This window comes from Pelodiscus sinensis, chromosome 27 (genome assembly GCF_052426305.1).
Source record: "Pelodiscus sinensis isolate ZL-2025 chromosome 27, ASM5242630v1, whole genome shotgun sequence".
Taxonomy (NCBI): Eukaryota; Metazoa; Chordata; order Testudines; family Trionychidae; genus Pelodiscus; species Pelodiscus sinensis.
The window spans coordinates 1,743,612-1,766,187 of record NC_143078.1 but is presented as its reverse complement, the minus strand read 5'-3'; the positions used below and the strand labels follow the sequence as shown (position 1 = coordinate 1,766,187).

General features: G+C 41.4%; 1 protein-coding gene and 1 long non-coding RNA gene across 3 annotated transcripts in view; one reads left to right on the top strand and one right to left on the bottom strand.

The window, feature by feature from the left end:
* Positions 1-16: 16 nt before the first annotated feature.
* On the top strand, positions 17-22,541 carry LOC142820894 (uncharacterized). The gene is made up of 4 exons (XR_012897868.2): positions 17-156; positions 480-718; positions 14,908-16,731; positions 21,340-22,541. It is a non-coding gene; the product is annotated as an uncharacterized LOC142820894 (long non-coding RNA).
* The window catches only part of RSBN1 (round spermatid basic protein 1), a 52,816-nt gene continuing 31,562 nt past the window's right edge, over positions 1,323-22,576 (bottom strand). The window contains exons 3-7 of one of the 2 annotated variants that reach the window (XM_075910291.2): positions 22,326-22,463; positions 21,354-21,496; positions 16,599-16,766; positions 15,319-15,427; positions 1,323-12,559 (exon numbers count right to left, since the gene is read on the bottom strand). In XM_075910291.2, coding sequence (XP_075766406.1) covers positions 12,422-12,559; positions 15,319-15,427; positions 16,599-16,766; positions 21,354-21,496; positions 22,326-22,463 — 696 coding nt within the window. In that variant the 3' untranslated portion in view covers positions 1,323-12,421. Of the gene's footprint in view, positions 14,128-15,318; positions 15,428-16,598; positions 16,767-21,353; positions 21,497-22,325; positions 22,464-22,576 lie in introns of both variants that reach the window. The other variant, XM_075910290.2, reaches the window with a different exon arrangement.

Sequence of the window (22,576 nt, the reverse complement as noted above, 5' to 3'; positions counted from 1 at the left end):
TCGGCTGGGGGCGGGGCTCGATTGCCCCGCAGCAGCGCTGGTTATGCCGCAGCCTGCGCCGCGCCTGCGCGCCTGCTCCCAGGCCACGTGCCGGGTGCGCCCGTCGCGCTGAGTGTCGCGTGCGCACGAGCCGGCTCGCGGGCCGCAGGAGCAGAGGTTTGCAGGGCGCCGGGCGGGCGCGGCTCTGCGTGGGCCCGGGGGGCGGGTGGGGCTCGGCCCCCTTCTGCGGGCTCAGCAGCCGCATTTCCCGGCGGGGTTGGGGGCTCTGCAGCGGGGCTCCCTGCTCGCTGGTGCACGCGGCTCCGCTGCCATTCGCTGGGCACTGGGCCAAAGGAAAGCTCACGGGAGGAAGGGCTGCTGGGGGCTGTGCGCTGCCTGTCAGCGGTGCCACGCGGGGAGCCGGCTCCGATGCCGCCTGCTGCAGAGGGCTACGTCAGTTCTGCCATGTAACCGTCCAGCGGGTCTGCTCTTTGACACAGGGACCCTGCCAGACCCGACCACCACCTGCTCGTCGACACTGCCCGGCCGTGCAGGGCGATGCAGAGACACCGCGCACAAGGGCTCCTCCAGCAGCTCGGACCCTGGGAGCAAAGGCGCCGAGGAGCAAACCTGTCATCTTGCCTGCTGTGCGGCCTCTGCCGAGCTCTGTGACGCTGAAGCAGAGACCCCCGGTCAGCCCTGCGAGACGGTCAGAGCTGACAGTGGACGGGCTATTCAGGTAGGGTGTGGGCCAGGCTGGGCCAAGCCCCCTTCTGCGATTTCCTGTGTCTCAAGTGGGCGCCCTAGCTCTGGCCACGCGAGAGCCACCCTGTGCGGCCTAGCGCTCAAGTCACTCCCTGGAGCGCTGGGGTGGAGGCTTTGCTGGGTCAGCAGAGGCCGTTGGGCTTTCCTGTTGCAGTAGGGCCCCTTTCGTTAACTACTGATAGGGCCCAAGCAAACACTCACTGTGTGAAGCCCTCCATAGCACAGGGGTGTAGGTGCTGGCTTGGAAGGTTGAGTCTGTGAGTTCTATTCCCCCTGTGCCTGGTAAGACAAAGGGTTTTGAAAAATTATTTGCTGCCTCTTCGGCTTTTTAATAAAACTCGGATCTCTCTTTTGCCCCCTGTGGTCCTGGCCTGCCCAGGAGGTGGGAGATCCCAGTTCCAGTCCCGCCTCTGCGAAGGGACTGGAGCGGGTATCTCCTGCCTCCCAGGGACCGCCCCCCCACCACCCGCCCCCTAACCCCACCCACCCACCCCCCTCCCTAGCCCACCCACCCCACCCCCCACCCCCACCTAACCCCACCCCCCAGAGAGGTGAGAGCTTTCAGTCTAAGTCCCGTCTTTTATTCTTAAGACAATGGCTCCACCCGGAGCAGGGACCTAAATAGGAATCTGCCACCTCCCCGGTCACCTGGGAGAGAGGATTTCCCCAGTCAAACCCCTTCTAAAGGGGCAGAGGTAGGATTCGAACTAGGAAATCCAAGGATCTCCCACCTTCTAGGCAAGCACGCAACCACCGGGCTACAGAGTGATCCAAACGCTAGAGCTGCCCCAGGCCACACTTAAGTAAAGGGGAACAGCGCCAACAGGTAAGAGTAATGGCACTTGCTCTTCAAATGAAACACTTTCACCCCCCGCAGGGACTCGAACCCCTTCTGTGAGCAGCCTAGGCAAGTGCTGTGACCACTGCCCTATGGAGAATTTTACAGAGGTAGTGCTCTCTTTGGCCCAGTTAATAGTTTATTAAAGTGGAACAAGTGTCAACAGAAAAACCAGAGTATTTCAGTGCTCAGATCCACTCACACCACCAGGGATTTGAACCAGGAACAGTCACACCACAACTCGACACACTAACCACTGCCCTATGGTGAGCTTTCATGCCAACTGGCTTCTCTTTGGCCCAATTAATAGTTTAGTAAAGTGGCACAAGTGTCAAGAGGAAAGCCAGGGCATTTCCTTATTCAAATTCACTCACTCCATCAGGGACTTGAACTAGGGGCATTCACACCACAAGTCAACACACTAACCACTGCCCTATGGTGAGCTTTCATACCAACCTGCTTCTCTTTGGCCCAATTAATAGTTTAGTAAAGTGGAACAAGTGTCAAGAGAGGAGTCAAGCATTTTAGCACTCCCCTCCAATTCACAGGGAATTGAACCAGGAGTGCTCATACCACAAACCAACACACTAACCCTTACCCTATACAGAGCTTCTTTTTGGCTAACTTAATAGTTTATTGAAGTGGAACAAGTATCAACAGAAAAGCCAGGACATTTCAGTGCTCAAAACCATTTGCCTAGGAGGGGAATTGATCCAGTAGCAGTTACCATATTAGTCAACACATTAACCACTACTCTACAGAAGACTTATTATGATCAGCTTTTGCTTTGACCCAATTAATAGTTAATCAAAGTGGAAGGAACTTCAAGAAAAGTTCGTTTTTAAACAGGAGATTCAAACCAGGATCACACATGGTATATGTGTACCCTCACACCTCAGAATACAACCGTAGATGTTAGCTCTGACCCAATTAATAGTTAATCAAAGTGGAAGGAACTTCAAGAGAAAAGCCAGGCCATTTCAACTTTCAAATCCATTTGCAGCACCTGGCAGACAGGGGAACTGAACCACTACAGCAGGAAATACCAATTACTACATTAACCACTACCCCACAGAAGCCTTTCTATTGCTGGGCTTGTCTTTGAGCCCATTAATAGTAAACCAAAGCAAAATCACTTCACCTAGACAGCAGGACTGGTCAAAGCCCTGATTGTCCCATGACCTCCACAGTTCCAAGTGGGGGCCCTAATCACAGGCTTGCAGAGGGCTGCTTTGTTTTGGCCATTAATAGCTAATGAACGTGGGACAGTGGCATAAGGAAGGCTGAGGTTGCTCCCTGCTCCACTCCTGGCCCCTCAGCCCACAAAGGGAGCAAGTGAACCTAAGTATGAAACAGCCCAGGAGACTTTCTAAACCACTGCACAATGCAGCACTCAACAGGCAGCATGTTGTCCAATGACAGTAGAACAGCTTCAAGGGGAAAGACTCGGGGCACCCCACTCTATGCTGTCATTGATAAGCTAGTAAATGAAATTAGTAAACAGATTAAGTGCTTTAACACTCTCATGTTAGTTTATCAAACTTCATTTTAAATAAGGTAAAATATTAATTTATGTCCAACACAAAAGGTTTCAATGTTGTCTTCATTTATGGCAGGGGCAGGGAATCTTTCTTGGGGCGAGGGGGGGGGCAGTGACACACAGAACAATCAGTTGGGGACCATGTAAGTGAGAAGCAAAAAAAAAAAATCCTCCAAAAACCCCCAACCTTCACTGATGTGCCCGCCAATTGAGACACCCAATAGTAACGCACCATCACTTCACATTTTTGCAGTACAGTTTTACTAACTTTAAGTAACATGACCAAAGATGAACAGGCCCTCCTCTGGTGAGAAAAGTATTGTCATACAGTGTTCAAACTGTAGTAGACTGCAGAGGAATTGAATTAAATCCATAGTAGGGCTCTTACGCCTGGTCTACACTAGGCTTTGTCTACACTGCCAGTTTTGCCCGCAGCAATTATGCAAATGAGGCCCAGGTTAGTATATTGCCTTGCCTCATTTGCATAATTTATTCACACTGTTTTTGCAGAAAAAAAGTAGTGTAGACAGGGGGTTTTGCAAAAAAACCCTATCCACACTACTTTTTCCACAAAAATGGTGTTCATAAATTATGCAAATGGGGTGCAGTGATATGCTAATCTGCATCTCATTTGCATACTCACTGCCAGTATAACCGGCAGAGTAGATGTAGCTTAGGAGTTTAGATTGACTTTAGCTGCGTACAGTCAATTTTTCTAAGTGATGTGTCCGCACTACCAACCCTGTCGCATCAACCTCAAGGGCCATGGAAGTCTGTTTCTGTACTGCTTTTCACAAGGATATTAGGGAGATTCCCAAACCTGAGCCCTTCTTTTTAGGTGACAAATCTGAGGAATTGTCTTAGAGTGAGGTGTTATTAGAAGAGGTTTTGGAACAAATTGATAAACTTAACAGTAACAGGTCACTGAGACCAGATGGCATTCACCCAAGACTTCTGAAAGAACTCAAATGGGAAATTGCGGAACTATTAACTGTGGTTTGTAACCTATCCTTTAAATCAGCTTCCGTACCTAATGATTGGAAGGTAGCTAACGTGACCCCAATATTTAAAAAGGGCTCTAGAGGTGATCCTGGCAATTACAGAGCAGTAAATCTAACATCAGTACTGGGCAAATTAGTTGTAACTATAGTAAAGAATAAAATTGTCAGACAAGGATGAAAATAATTTGTTGGGGGGAAGTCAACATGGTTTCTGTAAAGGGAAATCCTGCCTTACTAATCTGCTACAGTTCTTTGAGGGGGTCAACAAATATGTGGACAAGTGGACAATACTGGATGTAGTATACTTAGATCTCCAGAAAGCCTTTGACAAGGTCCCTCACCAAAAGCTCTTAAATAAAATAAGTGGTCATGGGATAAGAGGGAAGGTCCTCTCATCGATTGATAACTGGTTAAAAGACAGGAAACAAAGGGCAGGTATAAATGGTTAGTTTTCTGAGTGGAGAGAGGATACTAGTGGGGTCCCCAAGGGTCTGCCCTGAGACCTATCCTATTCAAATTATTTATAAATGATCTAGAGAAAGGGGTAAAAAGTGAGGTGGCAAAATGTGCAGATGATACTAAACTGCTCAAGATAGTTAAGACCAAGCAGACTGTGAAGCGCTTCAAAAAGATCTCACCAAACTAAGTGATTGGGCAACAAAATGGCAAATGAAATTTAATGTTGATAAGAGCAAAGTAATGCACATTGGAAAAAATAATCCCAACTAGACATACAATATGATGGGAACTACTTTGGCCACAACTACTCAAGAGAGAGATCTTGGCGTCATTGTGGATACTTATCTGAAAACATCCACTCAGTGTGCAGCAGCAGTCAAAAAAGCAAATAGAATTTTAGGAGTCATTTAAAAATGGATAGCGAATAAGACAGAAAATATTTTATTGCCTCTATATAAAACCACGGTATGCCCACATCTTGAATACTGCATACAGATGTGGTCGCCTCATCTCAAAAAAGAGACATTGGCATTGGAAAAGGTTCAAAAAAGGGCAGCAAAAATTATGAAGGGTTTGGAACGGGTCCCATATGAAGAGAGATTAAAAAGACTTGGACTTTTCAGTTTAGAAAAGAGGAGACTAAGGAGGGATATGATAGAGGTTTATAAAATCATGACTGGTATGGAAAAGTGAATAAGGAAAAGTTATTTACTTATTCCTACAATATAAGAACTATGTTCGTAAGAATGACCATACTGGGTCAGACCAAAGGTCCATCTAGCCCAGTATCCTATCTGCTGACAGTGGCCAATTCCAAGTGCCTCACAGGGAGGGAACACAACAGGTAATCCTTATGTGATCCCTCCCGTCATCCACCTCCAGAGAAACAGAGGCTAGGGATACCATTCCTATCCATCCTGGCTAATAGCCATTGATGGACCTAACCTCCATGAATCTATCTAGCTCTTTTTTAACCCTGTTAAAGTTCTAGCCTTCACCACATCCTCTGGCAAGGAGTTCCACAGGTTGACTGTGCGCTGAGTGAAGAAAAACTTCCTTTTGTTTGTTTTAAACCTGCTGCCTATTAATTACATTTGGTGACCCCTAGTTTTTATATTGTGGGAATAAGTAAATAACTTTTCCTTATGGCACCTCACACGTGCCACTTCTGTGACCATCTGGATACCATTTTGGGGGATGGCCTAGCCAGCATCCCCTGTGTGGTTGTCAAGTCCGTCCAAAACATGCCTAGTGTCAGCCTGGAGGATACGGTGGTGGCAAAGAGGTCCTCAAGATCCAAGAGCTGGTCATGTTGCAGGAGCCTCACCGTCTGAATCAACAGTAGGTTTCCTACTAGGGTCATGCTACTTTGGGGTACATTCGATTCTTTCCTGCAGTGAGGACATGGACCTTTGACTTTGCAAAATCAGGTGGTAGGAAATCAACCGTATTAGATTGGACCTTATCTTGTAGAGCAGACGTGCCCTTAAGGTTTAATAAATTTTTTAAAATGCTATTTCGTGCAGTTTGGTGCATTCTAAATCTAGACCTTGTCTCCAAAATACTTTGAAAAAGCAGGAAATCATCAACACCATCTTCATGCCTCGCAGGGATGGTCTGCAGTATTGGGTAGAGAAAAGGGAATTGTAGCAGAAGCCCTGTAACTTAAAAATCAAACCTGGCAGAGGTTTTAGTTCCATTAGAGTTGTTGGCCACCTTTCTCACATTGTCATTATATGCAACACACAGCAACAGTAGTTTCTCTTTCTCCTCCCCTAGCTAAAACATCCAATGACTGCAGGCTTTAGTTTTCTAATCTTTTCATTCGGATATGGAATTAAGCATTTTATAATAGTCACTAATTTTGTAAGCTTTGAATTGGCTTAGATTTTGTTTTTCTGGACTACTGATGAGGCCATTTCTCTACCACATTCTCGATCAATTCTCAGTGTTCTTCCTTTACTTATAGAACCATAGAATACTAGGACTGGAAGGGACCTCGGGAGGTCATCAGTTCCAGTCCCCTGCCCCCATGGCAGGACCCAGGACTGTCTAAGACCATCCCTGATAGACATTTATCTAACCTACTCTTAAATATCTCCAGAGATGGGGATTCCACAACCTCCCTGGGCAATTTATTCCAGTGTTTAACCATCCTGACAGGTAGGAACTTTTTCCTAATGTCCAACCTAAACCTCCCTTGCTGCAGTTTAAGCCCATTGCTTCTTGTTCTATCCTCTGAGGCCAGAAAGAACAAGTTTTCTCCCTCCTCCTTGTGACACCCTTTTAGTTACCTGAAAACCACTATCATGTCCCCTCTCAATCTTTTCTTTTCCAAACTAAACAAGCCCAGTTCTTTCAGTCTTCCTTTATAGGTCATGTTCTCTAGACCTTTAATCATTCTTGTTGCTCTTTTCTGGACCCTTTCCAATTTCTCCACATCTTTCTTGAAATGCGGTGCCCAGAACTGGATACAATACTCCAATTGATGCCTAATCAGCGCTGAGTAGAGTGGAAGAATGACTTCTTGTGTCTTGCTCACAACACACCTGTTGATACAACCTAGAATCATGTTTGCTTTTTTTGCAACAGCATCACACTGCTGACTCATATTTAGCTTGTGGTCCACTATAACCCCTAGATCCCTTTCTGCCGTACTCCTTACCAGACAGTCACTTCCCATTCTATATGTGTGAAACTGATTGTTCCTAAGTGGAGCACTTTGCATTTGTCCTTAGTAAACTTCATCCTGTTTACCTCAGACCATTTCTCCAATTTGTCCAGATCATTTTGAATTATGACCCTATCCTCCAGAGCAGTTGCAACCCTACCTAGCTTGGTATCATCTGCAGACTTAATATGCGTACTCTCTATGCCAGTACCTAAATCGTTGGTGAAGATATTAAACAGAACCAGTCCCAAAACACACTCCTGCAGAACCCCAGTTGTGATACCTTTCTGGGAGGATTGTGAGCCGTTAATAACTACTCTCTGGGAATGGTTATCCAGCCAGTTATGCAGTAACCAATGTGATCCTAGTGCAACATTACTTAAGCTCAGGAAGGGTGCGTCTACACAGCAGGGCTTAACTCGAAATAAGCTATGCAAATTGAACCATGTTAATTGTGTAGCTTATTTTGAAATAGCTTATTTTGAAATTGGGAGCGTCTATACAGCACTTACTTCAAAATAGAGCACTCTTCCTCCGACTTCCCTTTCTCCTCGTACGATGAGGGTTACAGAAGTCAGTAAAAAGTCCTCCAGCTTGACAGTATTTTGACATTATTTTGAATAACTGCCTGCTGTGTAGACGAGGACCAAGTCATTTCGAAATAATGTTGCTGTTCCCGAAATGAAAAAAGGTGAGAAGAGGCATGCTGATACTGCCTGTCTTACTGATCTTTCAGGAGAACATTGAGAAGAGAGGAGAAGTTTATATTCTAAACATTTGCAATTGCTCAGCAGACATGAGTTACTGCTATTAAATTTAAATAAGTTTAAGTAATGAGAGCAACTGAAGTAAAGGACAAAATCAGGTTTATTAAAAAAATACTTTACAGGAAAAATCTATGCATTCCATTGTACTATTTTACAAAGAAATAGCTTAACAATTTGACACGCTTGTACAATCAGCTACTGAAAGAAATACACTGGTTAGAGGATTATTCACATAGAGGTCCTGTTTACACTATGCTTTATAAAAACCTCTTTAAAACTTTTCTGTTAAATGTCAATAAATATAGTAGGGTCGCACAAAGCAAACAGTCTTCCAGGCAATTGATCGTGTCCCCTATATAAAAAGAACTTAGATAAATTAAAAACCTACTGAAAATATATTAGCTGCCAATTAAATTAAAATCACAAAATCAAATAAGAAATCTCTTTACATGTTGTACAAAGGAATTAGAAGTATAAGTATTTCTTTAAACAGTTGATGAGTGCTATAACAATATTAGCCCTTCAGCTACATGTGCTATTTGATCATAACAATTATGTAAATTAATGGAAGGCCATAAAGTTCAGAAATGTTCTTTTAGATCAACATAAGTTAATTTACAGAACCAGCCATCGGGTGAAAAAGGTTCCTTTTCAGGGGTTGAAGATTATGTCCCTCCCCCACTTATTATGTCCTATAAAACAACCAATATGGCTACACACACACTTAGCATTTTAAACAATATATGTAAAGTGCTTATCACCCATTAAAATTCAAGCATGTGAATGGCAGAATAAGCAAAATGAAGGACTTGAACTCACATCCCTCCTGTAGCTGTGATAAAATAAAATTATGTCAAGAGACTGGAACTAAGTACTCATGTAGGAAAACAGTTGACAGATTAACAGTTTCTCTATATTAAAAAGGTACACATGAATAATTATTACATATCCCTGGAGAACAATTCAGTGTGTATTCCATCTTCTCTGTTAACAAAACATGTTAACAGAGAAGTGAGCCATTGGCTTCACAAGGTACTTTTAAAACAAGTTAAGTTTCTGCACAGACAGTATGAGGACATTCAAGGGAGAGGAAAATGATACTATTATTTCTGACAAGTTTCATATTTAGAGTCTTTCTTTGGCCAGGGGCCCCTTTACTCTGACACAATGTGGCCTTTCACCTTTATCCCAGTTTACCATTTTCCTTGGAACCTAAAAAAAGAATTGTAAACTGTGTTTAAATGAGAAGCCATGCCCAGTATTCCATCTTACAACTAGTTATACCCTTTAGTACCATGTCCCTGGACTACTGCTGTTAAAAATCTAAGTTGGTTTCAAGGCAAGAGAGTATTCCATATCTCAGTTCCAGACTTCAACCAAGCCCATAAGTTTCTAAACAACAGGACAAACCTTCAATGGCGCTATAATGATTTACCTCCAGGGAACTCAATGGAATTACTGTAAATTACACTAGCTGACCTGATGTAACAATGAATTCTAAAGGAGTATGATCAAAATGTGACAAGGACTATTCTGAGATGTATTCCATCTTTATGTATAGCTTTATTTCATCATATCCGTAAGTACTCAGTATTCCATCTTTATGTATAGCTTTATTTCATCATATCCGTAAGTACTCAGTCTACTAACAGCTGTTGATACAACGAGATAATCTTGCCAATTGAATTTGAGATATGCTTGCATAAAGTGCATAGGCCAAAGGTGGGGAAACTTTTTTGGGTCAGGGGCCACTGATCCACAGAAAAATCAGGAGCCTCAAAAAAGCGAAAAGCAAAAAAACAACAAACAAGAAAAACCCCACAACCTCACTGATGTCACTCACACACACCCCCCCAACTGAGGAGAAAGACACTCCTCATATTCCCATCACACACCAGAGTCTAGGGGACCCAGGCTAGTAGAATCTGTGGACTCTCCTAAGCTCTGGGGTGAGGCCAAAATGAGGGGCTCAGTGTGTGGGAGGGAGGGGGTTGCTGGGAAGCAAGTTTGGGGTGTGGGGTCTGGGTGAAAGGAAGCGCGCAGGAGTGGGCTGGGAGGGGAGACCCAAGCATCAGGGGCCAGACCCAGGAAAGCTGGGGTCCCCCAAGCCTTAGGTTCCCCACCCCTGGCATAGACATTATCACTGAATTTAATGAGCTAGCTTCTGAAATCTTTGAGTGATAACAGTCAATCAGAAGTTGCCTTTCTCCACCAATTATTTGCAAATATTTTACTCTTAAGACTAGACAAAGATTTGAGGTGGCCAATACTATACTGGAAGGATTAACTTCACCATCTGTCACTCAGTTTCTCACAAAGCACAATGTATTAGGGATGTTAAAAGTCAGTTACATCAGTAACCATGTAACCAATGAAGCTCTCAGCGGTTACCCAGTTACACGTTGCAGGTTCTGCAGGATAAAGCTTATGTATAAAAACTTGTTTAAGCTTTATAACTGCGGAGCCCGCAGCAAAGTCTCCCTGGGACAGGGGCCACCAAGCCCCTGCCAGTTCTGCTCCCAAGGAGGCGGATTCCTTTCCCTGCCCAGCTCCCAGGGAGGAGGCTGTGCAGTGAAGCCTCCTCTCTGAGTGAAGTGAGCAGCCCTTGCCCACCTGACTCTCGGGAGGAGGCTTTCCTGCTTTGCCACAGCGAAGCCATGTTCCTGGGAGCCAGCTGAATGGAACAGACACCACTAGCCAATAAGTATCAGCTTATCAGCTAAATGGTTAGTCAGGTACACTCTAACATTCCTACACTGTACGGCATTTGTATTCTTCATATTCATTATTAAGTAAGCCATTTTTCATTGCCAACCATTTTAGAGTACTGTGTATCTGAAGGTATTCCAACTGTAATACATTGATTTCAGTCTACTGGGCAACAGATTTAGTTATCGATTTCAGGAGCAATACTTTCTATACCCTATATTTAGAGATTATCTGGGTTTGGAAGAAGAGTGGTAATTTTGGATTTTACAAATGTCTCAAAAGTTGCATTAGTATTTCATTAAACAATAAATTTCGTACAAGCAAAATTAAGACAAAATCCATAATAAAATTGAAAGCTTCATAACATTTTACCCGAAACAAAAATCTGCTCATCTTTATCTCAGTCCTACAAATAACAACAACAACAACTTTATCTAAATCATTCTATGACTAATTTGTAATGAAGAGGGGGGGCATTACTTTAGGTTTTGAACTAGTGAGTAAAAGAAAAGTATGGTACAATGGATAAAGTCATTCAATCCACAGAAGTAAAAGAGAAACAATTTCTTGATATTTTAGAAAGAATAGATTATTTCACACAAGCAGGAAACGCTTTTGAGAGCAGTGTGAAGCATTCAGCTGGTCTACTGTTCATGTTAGTTTAAAAGCATGCTATTTAATATAGTTTACAGACACTTCCAATGCGCATTTAAAAAATTACATGTCTCTTCATTCTATTTCAAGCTCTAGAGGAATACAAATAAAAATTAATGGTACATGGTTTCATCTTAAATTGTGACCCTTTTTAGCCTAAGTATGTTTAATTTTTGCTTTTTAAGATATAAGGGGAGAACTGGTTTTATAAATAAATGAATAGCTTTTCCTTCAAATGTAAGTTCTTTGAAGATATATCAGTTCCTGAGTGATTTATACACAGTGCTGACCATCCAAGGACAATCACCTTATTAGTTAGCAATGATTAAGAGATCGTGATACCATCTTTGACATGGCCAATGAATAGCACATGAGAGAAGAGAAACAAGCACTTGGAAGACAAGCAGAGCGAGTTAAAAAAGAAAGGGAAAACAACACTAATATAATATTATTCAATGTTAAAATTAAAGAGGCACTGAAATCAATATCGCCTGTGAAGAATTTTACTTTGCACAACCCCATTAAAGCTCTATAAAATTCTTCTCAACAAAAAAGTGGGAAAAATGCCAGAGAACAGAGAGCCTGTTTCTGAACCACTTTTGATAATCTATAATTTTTGCTAAAATTAAATTATACCCCTGCATGAATCATATTACTTTTCATAAAAGCTTTCCATTCTAACACCTTATTTACACAGATTACTAAACAAGTCACCACCACTTCAATCTGTAAATTAGTCTGAAATATTTTCTAACGTGCCTTCATTTTTGTACTGAAGACAATACGTACATATACATATATAAGGAGTAATACAAATTCTAACTAATCATTGCAGTATTTTCTGATGATTATTTTGCTATCAATTGTGACCTCTATACTGAGGTGCTAAGATGCATATAAGTCTACACAAAACAATATTGCACAAAGTAATATTTATAATAACAGATTAACATATTTCAGAACCTTTTAAAGAGAAGATTTATAATTGATATTTAAAAGATGCACCCAGAACTAATACCACAGCATCTTTTCTTTTCCTTATCCTAATATAGTGTTAGAAATCTCTTTCCTACCCCAGTGAGGATTAGAACAATGAAGTTGTCCTGGGACAACTTCAGTGGCACCAAAATCAAGTTTGTATCCTGGGTGTGTGTGGGGGACTCTTCTTTCTGATGACTAGAAAAGACAGTTGTTATATAATTGGTGAGTGAAAGTCAAATACAGATCACACAAACATTCAGAAATATCATAAGACTATAAAAATAACTATGTCGGTAGATGACACTTAACATATTAGCTTGTGTCACTGATTTTTCAAACACAGCACCAGGGCACCCAAGAGCTACAAGTGGAAACAGCCAACCAATGCCATAATATTTTATTCTGAAATAGTAATACAGAACTTCAGAGAATAAGGACAACCAATAGAATTGGGTTATCACCAACCCAACTCTATTAGATTAAGTGCATCAGTACCAAGGAGATGATATTTTCCATCAGATGCTTATTGTGAATTTTTCAAAACAAGCTGCCAAGATTGTTAGTAATTTAATGCTTTAAAGTGCTGACAAGAATGCAGTTACCTCCATGAGACTGCGTTTGTTTGTTTTTTTAAAATTAACTCTAGCATTCGTCATATATTCGGGAAAGATGTATTTAGGAAGTAAAATCCTCACACCAAACATTATAAGCAGTACTGTGGAAAGTGTTGTAAGTGATTACATTTCAACAGGATAAGATGTTATACTTCACCTTTTTATGAACTGTTTAACATTTTAAAAATCTATACATCTAGTAATTTGAGTATCCACCAGGAATTTAAGAACAGACAGACCATAACATCACTGGTCATCAAAAGTGCTGTGCTTTCTCTTTGATTTTAGCAGTTAAAATCAGATGGGAGAGTCTTATACAGAAGCCATCCTTTCAAGGTGAAGGTTAAAGAAGAAAATTAAGTAAGGGGATTAGATAGTTCAATGATTTTGAGCTTGTAGAGGAATTCTGTTCTGATTTTGATGAGGAGATACTGAATTATTACCTCACTAAACAGAAAGAAGTGGTAGACCACTATTACATGCTGTACTATGGGAGTAAATTACAACTTGAACTTTGCATAATCTGTGTAAAAAAGATATGCTTGACATTTTGGAATGTCACCTTTCTTTATAGAATTATAGGCAAGATTTCTCCAATAAAACATAAGCAAGTTATAAAACTATAACTTCACATCAAAATTTTAAAAAGTTGTTTAAAAAATGTGTTTGACTATGTACATATCACACAGCAGAGTCTGTGTGATCCTGCGGGTTATGTTGCTGAGCGGATTCTAGTTTAAAAACTGGAAGAGGCTGGGCCACCTGATCTGATTTCAGAACAAGTCCCGATATTGATGAAATTAAGGAGGATGAGGAGGATGGTGCCCCTGTTTTATGCTGCATTTCTACATCCTCAGACTCTGTTTTAACACTCACACATTGGGGTTCACCTTCTGACTCTGTCTTTTCAGGAATACTACTGTTCATGTTTGAATTGCTTTCTGAATTTTGAGAAGACTCCCCCACAGGATGGTACTGTTTGAGCCTTATATGCCAGGCTAAGCTGCAGACCGCTGACACTGTTTTGAACTGATGAATGACATTTCTAGGGATGAAGTAGATGTCATTGTCACACAGCTGGATTCTAGCATAGCGAATGCCTTCCCGTCTCATTTGGTTTAGCTTGGCTTCATCCACCCATTGAACACACTGAGAGGAAGAAAGGGGAAAGTTACTGCTAATCTGTATGCAGGGTCCAAAACTGGGTATCCAGTTAGATTGAAGAGTACACTTTCAGTCCAGCAACCCATTTAATTGCAATTACACTTTATAGACTATAACTTTAGCTATGAAGTTATCTAGGGCAAGAACAAATCTTTAATGTCTCATTATGAAGTGCTGTAGTGACAAATAATGACCCCGTTGCTACAGCATTATGGGATCACAGGCAGATTTGAAAATAAGAACTAGAGCTTCAGAAAGAAGCTTTTGACCTGGCATTACCAGACAAAGCTGGGTGTGGTTGGTCTGACACTACGGGTACGTCTATACTGCAACACTGTTTCGAAATAACTATGGCTCTTTTGAAATAACTTAGTCTGCATCTACACAGCAGGAAGTTATTTTGAAATAGTGTCAAAATACTGTCAAACTGGAGGACTTCTAACTCCAACTCCTGTAACCCTCATTGTACAAGGAATAAGGGAAATCAGAGGAAGAGTGCTCTATTTCGAAATAAGTGCTGTGTAGATGCTCCCTATTTCGAAATAAGCTATTTCGATATAAGAGACGCAATTTGCACAGCTTATTACGAGTTAAGCCCTGCAGTGTAGATGCATCCTATGAGACTAAAACTCCAACTCACTAGCATCATATTGGGAGAGGGGAAAAAGTAGAGGCGTGTTTGCACAGTAAATCCCTACCCAGTTTAGAATGACTTCTGTAGCGCACAGCATATCCTAAATGTTTCACAGTATTATTGTCTTGCAGGAGACCAGATACTCAAGAGGCTCCAATGTTTTGGGGTGCCAGATGGACATGACTGATGCCAGAAGGCGCGTGAAGCAAGTAGGGGAAATGGAAACCCAAATTATGTGAAATTCCAATAATCCCGTACTCAAGACTTCTAGTTCCTTATCTTATGAAAAAAGGAGCTTTGTGATGCTTGGTCATGCTAATATCAAAATACATGATCTTCATGATGTCAGTCTACCACCACTACAACAAGAGATACAGATAAACAGCTCTAGCAACAAGCCTAGAACCACATATGAGACACCCACTGTTTCTACTTTTATTTTAAACATTTGACTAACACTAGTTTTTTAAAAATAAATACGCTGCTTTTAAAGCTATTTCCAAAATACTGGAAATAATTTGTAACTAGGGAATACTCAGTACCTGTGACACTGGAGGTTCATGCAAGTCTAACTGAAGTCTTTGTACCACATCAGTGAAGTCTTCAGCATGGAAACAAATCACATCTTTGGTTATTCGAGGTTGGACACTCCTAGAGATGAAGATTGTCAAGACTGAGTTTTAAAGAATTTGTGTACAGCTCTGGAAAGCAAGTTACTGTAAAGAAAATATCTATTCCATAATAGGGATCTCAGCATCACAACTAGTACAATTCTCCTATTTTATAACTGGGCTAATATTTATATTTTTAAAGGAATATTGGAAAGAAAAATGTGTAGGTCACTTAGGGTATGTCTACACAGCAGGGCTAAAGTCGAATTAAGCTATGCAACTTGAGCTACATCAACTGCGTAGCTGAAGTTGAAATAGCTTAATTTGGCTTTTGGCGCTGTCTACACAGCAGGAAGTCAAAGGAAAAACACTCTTCTTTTGACTTCCCTTACCCATTGTGAAATGCGGGTTGCCATGAGTCAGAGTAAGAAGTCCTCCAGCTCCACATTATTTCAAAATATAGGTTCGTAGTGTAGATGCGCACTGATGTTATTCCAAAATAACGTTGCTATGTAGACGTACCCTCAGGTACTATGGTGATGGGGACAATATAAGTAGATACTGCTTGGTCAATGGATCTGAAACATAGGGCAAGGAAAGTACTGGCACTGCTCATTTATCTTACTCTTGAATAATCTGTTGATGACAGTTTCTTGAGCTTGATGACACTGTTCCTGCTGTCCAATTTCTACTGTAATTGCTATAGACAACACTGTCAATTCAAAAGTTATGATTTTTTCCCAGGACTTAGTTACCAGCAAGGCCCTGGATCTGAGAGGTGGAAAAATATTGTAGGCACCATCACAAATGAACAATTAATCTGATAATATTCTGTTTATGGAACTGAATTTATAATCATTTATGAGACTATGGAAAACACATGCAGTATGCTCCAGATACAACGATTTACAATATATCACACAATCTCTCAGCAAATTAGTTCATGCTCTCTGCAAACTAGTTCATGGTAATACAGTTTTTGCGTGGGCCTCAGAAGAGAGAAGAAAGTCAGGGTAAAAGTTCCCAGAGATATGTATTTACTAGATTATGTTTTACAAACTCTGCATAGCATTTGAATAGGCACAAATAATTTGGTCTTAATTTATATAACTAGGCTGCTATTCAACAGACACTTTGCATTTTCTCCTTTTTATAAAGGGAAGTCAGTCTCAAATCCAAATGAAGTAGTTACAAAATTCAGTCACACTCACCATTCACCAAACTGTACAGCTTTCAGCACTCCTACAGCGGCTGTACTCTGCCAGTCAAACCCCTGACCTACATGATCAGCATGGGCTCTTGTTCGGTCTTCAAAGAGAACTTCACGGGGCTCACTGGTTCGAGGTAGGTACTGAAGATTTTTTATTTCGTTCATTGATCTATGAAATGAGGTGAAGAGAGGAAGAAAAAGGATATACATTAATGGGATGTGTTATTATCCTTTGAACTACGCAAGTTGCATCATTCTTAAATATTCAATTTAAAATACAGACTATTAAAAATTGCGTTGTTGTGTAGAGAAAACATATTTGATTTTCTGCCTAAAGCTATAATGAAAACATTAATTCAATTATTTCTCTCTCCAAGACCAGTGAATGATATACTCTCCAGGAAAATCGAAGAGAAATTTGCCTCTTGGATTTCAAGCAGATGGTGGGGAGTAGATTTTAATTATTTCACTCAAAACTTCAAAGATTATAAATTTGGAGAATGAAATAAAAAGCATTTTAAACAAAATTACCACTACTAACAATTGCTTTATAACCACAGAGTTAGATTCTCCATTTGGAGTTTCTTGGCCACTAGTTGATGGAAGGCTGTGTCAGAACAATTTATATACAGCTGTGCATTTTACCACAGTGTTAAACAAAATAACTATTATTATTATTTTGGGGCTACTATAAGGTGGGTGCATAACTGGCTGGATAACCATACTCAGAGAGTAGTTATTAATGGTTCACAATCCTGCTGGAAAGATATAACAAGTGGGGTTCCGCAGGGGTCTGTTTTGGGACTGGCTCTGATTAATACCTTCATCAAGATTTAGATATTGGCACAGAAAGTACGCTTATTAAGTTTGCAGATGAAACCAAGCTGGGAGGGGTTGCGACTGCTCTGGAGGATAGGGTCATAATTCAAAATGGTCTGGACAAATTGGAGAAATGGTCTGAGGTAAAAAGGATGAAGTTTACTAAGGATAAATGCAAAGTGCTCCACTTAAGAAGGAACAATCAGTTTCACACAAAGGGTATGTCTAGACTACATGGCTCTGTCGCCAGAGCCATGTAGATTAGTTTACTAGACACACCCAAATGAAGCAGCTGTTTGGCAGCAGAGTGCTGTAGTCTGGATGCTCCGCGGTGGACATCACAGGCATTTGTCGACCTCCCCGGTAAACCTCATCCCACGAGGCATACTGGGAAGGTCGACAAATGCCTTTGATGTCGACCGTGGAGCATCCAGACTACCGTGCTGTGCCAGCAAACAGCTGATTGGCACAGGACGGCAGCCATTTTAATTTAAATGAAGTGGAGATTATTTAAATCGCCACTTCATTTGGGTATGTCTAGTAAACTAATCTACATGGCTCTGGAAACAGAGCCATGTAGTCTAGACATACCCATACAGAATGGGAAGCAACTGTCTAGGAAGGAGAACTGCAGAAAGGGACCTAGGGGTTATAGTGGACCACAAGCTGAATATGAGTCAGCAGTGTGATGCTGTTGCAAAAAAAGCAAACATGATTCTGGGATGCATTAACAGGTATGTTGTGAGCAAGATACGAGAAGTCATTCTTCTGCTCTACTCTGTGCTGGTTAGGCCTCAATTGGAGTATTGTGTCCAGTTCTGGGCACCGCATTTCAAGAAAGATGTGGAGAAATTGGAAAAGGTCCAGAAAAGAGCAACAAGAATGATTAAAGGTCTAGAGAACATGACCTTAGATGAAGGAAGGCTGAAATAATTGGGTTTGTTTAGTTTGGAAAAGAGAAGATTGAGGTGGGACATGATAGCTGTTTTCAGGTATCTAAAAGGGTGTCATAAGGAGGAGGGAGAAAACTTGTTCATCTTGGCCTCAGAGGACAGAACAAGAAGCAATGGGCTTAAACTGCAGCAAGGGAGGTTTAGGTTGGACATTAGGAAAAAGTTCCTGTCAAGGTACTCAAACACTGGAATAAATTGCCCAGGGAGGTTGTAGAATCTCCATTTCTGGAGATATTTAAGAGTAGGTTAGATAAATGTCTAGCAGGGATGGTCTAGACAGTATTTGGTCCTGCCAGGAGGGCAGGAGACTGGACTCGATGACCGCTTGAGGTCCCTTCCAGTCCTAGTATTCTGTGATTATAGGCAAGAGCACTTTTAAAAATTCACAATCAAAGTTTTTTTACTTTTATATTTTTCAGAGGACAAGAACTTTTCTCTAACAAAGCTTCTTTGATAGAAAATTATACCTTTTTGTTTTCCCACCCAGTTATAAAATAATGGCATAATTTTGTGCTTACTGGCCGAAGTCATGATTTATCCTGATAAGGTACCGTGAAATAGTAACTCTTTTAAAAATTTGGAATAATGGATTTAAGTGTTGTGTTTTCGATATAGTGGAATACAAATCCAGAAGACAGACCTTACCAATGCAACATTTCAATGAAAAGGCAGCTGAGGAGACTTAAGTAGTTAAGAGAACATTCCTCTGAAACACAGTATTTCTTGAAAAGACAACCAGTACCAAGACTGCTTAAATAATTAGCATTAGCTAATATATTAGCTTTTAATATAATCTAGAGACCTCTGCACTGTGATGGAGAATTGCGCAAAATATTAGCTTTTTCACAGACTGAAGTAGGAAGTGGATCAGACAGAATACTGGGCTACATGGACCATTGGTCTGACCCAATATGGCCATTCTTATGTGGAGTAACGCAAGAGATGTATCTAAGAGGCACTACAAAGAGCTGTCTATTTTGAGAAAACTTTGAACTCAAATGCATTTATCTGGAACACGGGCAAGAAAAAGCGATTCACCTTGTGAAGTAACAGTGGTTCTTTGACATATGTGACATGTATCCCTGCAGGTGCTCCACTATAGCATCATCTTCACTGTGAGTACTTCCGGCAGAAAATATGTTAATGAGGGGCTCATTAGTATAAGTTGCAATCTCATTAGCATATTTTCTGCTGTTTCTTTTTGCACAAAGGGTTTTTGTACAAAAAGAAGCAGTGTGGATGGGGGGGTGGGTTGCGCAAAATGAAGTTTTTGCACACAAAAAAAGAGTCCACACTGCTTCTTTTTGTGCAAAAACCTCTTGCGCAAAAAGAAACAGCAGAAAATATGCTAATGAGATCACGACTTATACTAATGAGTCCCTCATCAGCATATTTTCTGCCTCAAAAACTCGCCATGTAGACATAGTCTAGGTGTCAGTGTGGCCTTGTGCCGCCAATTGGAGATTTTTTTTAGCAGTGCCTGGTCACGCTGCACCTGCGCAGAAGCCACTTCATACTGTGGTCTGCGTTCACTGACTGCACGTGTGGCGCAGCCCTTCCTCCATTCTTTCTCTACCATGGAATTAAGGGTACAGACTCCAAAGCAGAGGGGTGGAGTGAACTAGGGGTAACTGCCCTGTGATGTACAGCATCCACTACCAAAAAAATCAGAAGAGTGTGAGAAAATAGAAAGTCTACGTCTTTGGCAGGAACAAAATATTTTCTATTGACTCATATATTAGTGGGAGGAGCTCATGACGGTGTTTGCCATATCGTATCCAGGGTTTCCAGATGGCCTGAGCCACTGGGAGAGCTAACTTTGTAGAAGCCAAAGGGCTACATCCTCTTCCTCAGAAGGTATCTCATCTGGCACTTTGGAGATAGTATTATGGGTGTGAGGTGGAAGAGAGCTGATTGCTGTCCTGGCAGGAATAGATGGCATTGTATGGTGATGTCTGTATGGGGACCAGGCATCCCAGAGTGACCAATGCATGGGGTATGAAGGTGGTAGATATGGCCATAGCAGTCTGTACCAATGAGGAGGTGGTGGTTCATATTAGGGTTTGGATGATCTATGTTCCCAAAGAGGTCTTCTCTGGGTGGGTGAGAAGTGTTGAGATGAGAAGCAATTATACTGACCATCTGCGTCGCCTTCATTATATGGTATGGAGGCGGTAGGAGAAAGAGATGGCTGGTCTATAGTGCCAATAGGGGCGTGATCATGTGGCTCTCTCTGAGACAGTGAACACAGGAAGAGTGCCCATCAGAGCCTGCATGGCATCTCTGCGGGTGTTGCATTTCTTGAAGCCGGGGGAAGTGGGCATGTCAACAGTTGGGGTTTTCATCATCTTGTTTCTTGTGGACACAAAGGAGTTGGGGTTGTTTTTTTTGTTTGAGGAGTTTGGGTTGACTCCATAGAACAAAAAAGAGGTTGAAGGAAGGAGCTGAATGGAGGATGGGGAAGGGGACAAAAAGCTTAATGCCTCTTCTCTCCAAAAGAAAAAAGATTGTGTTTGTTTTGAAGAAAAAAAAAGGAAAAAGAAGAACTGGGAAAGGAACAAAGGAAAAAGAGTGGAGACTGCTAAGAGCTCCATTTGCTGCTGAGAACGGTAGAGAAGGAACTGAGGGGGGCAGTGCTGCATGCGCAGTCAATAGACAACAAAGGGCACCACGAGGCAGCTACCGTGCAGGCACGGCATGACCAGACACCGCTAAGAAAAATCTCGATCGCTGGCGTGAGAACGCGCTGACATCTACAGTGGAGCACCCATAGGGACAGCACTTGAAGACCTGTTAGTTTGTCTTAAATAACTAGACTGCTTGGTTTTAAAGCAAAAGGAACGGAAAACATATGGGAAATTTAAGAAAGCCCTGGTTTACCTTTGAGAGATTAATTTCATACACAGTAATGACCAACATTAAAACCTGAGGACAATGCTCTGTCTAACTGTGATTTTATTTTCTATTAAGGAAAATAATGTTACCGGCGTCGTTTGAATGGTGATTTTGGCATATCTGCTGTCGGGATCATCTGTTCTCCTGGTCTCACCCACATTATGGGGCCATCATCACTCTGTGACCTGCACTGAAGCTGGAGGCTAGAAAGCGTGCCCCAGGGCAAAGTCATCTAAATTTGGGAATACAAAATGCTATGTCAAATGAACAACAGTTAAAACTGTTTAATAGAAAGTTTAAAACAAACAAAAGGAAGTACTACTTCACACAACACAGAGTCAACCTATGGAACTCCTTGCTAGAGGATGTTGTGAAGGCTAGGACTTTAACAAGGTTCAATAAAAAGCTAGATAAATTCATGAAAGATAGGTCCATTAATGACTATTAGCCAGGATGGGCGGGAATGGTAACCCTAGCCTCTGTTTGTCAGAAGCTAGGAATGGGCAACAGGGGTGGCATTACTTGATCACTTGTTCTGTTCATTCCCTCTGGGGCTACCTAGCATTGGCCACTGTCGGAAGATGGGATACTGTGCTATACTAACCTCTGGTCTGACTCAGTATGGCCGTTCTTATGTAAAAATTTGATAAGCACTGGCTCAAGTTTATTACTAAAGGAACTATACAGAAACTAAATATTATTCTTAGAGATGAAACATATTCCGGCAGTAATATAGTTAACTTACTCAGCTTTTAAAAAGCATGTCATTGTAAAACTGACATGCAATTGTAAAACTGACATGCCCAATAATTTCTCCAGTTAAATAACTGATTGCTGTGACTTTTAAATTCTTCCCCTTTCAGTATCTAGTTCTTTGAATAGAGGATACATTTTTATCACCATCCTCAGTAAGGAAGTTTGAAAGTTCACCTGAATGGAGAAGCTGTTGCTAAATAATTAGAGAATTTAGGCACATGAAGTTGTTAATTAAGACATGTTAAGATAGTCATGCTTGATAATAAACAATTTAAACAAAATTACTGCAATGGTACAATGCTCACTCTCAGAAATGGGGATTCCTCCAACATATCAAGAAATTCTGGGAAGTAGTCACCAACTTCTTCATCTACTGCTCCAACAAGACTTATCTGCCGCATCGGACCTGCTCTGTAGGTTCCGCAACAGTATGTTCTATTGACCTGAAAATGGTTAGAAATAGAAGACAAAATGAGATACATTTGTTGAATGCCAGGAAATTAAAGTTTATTAAATCAGTATTTCAGACTGCAATGTAGTTTACATTCAAATCCAG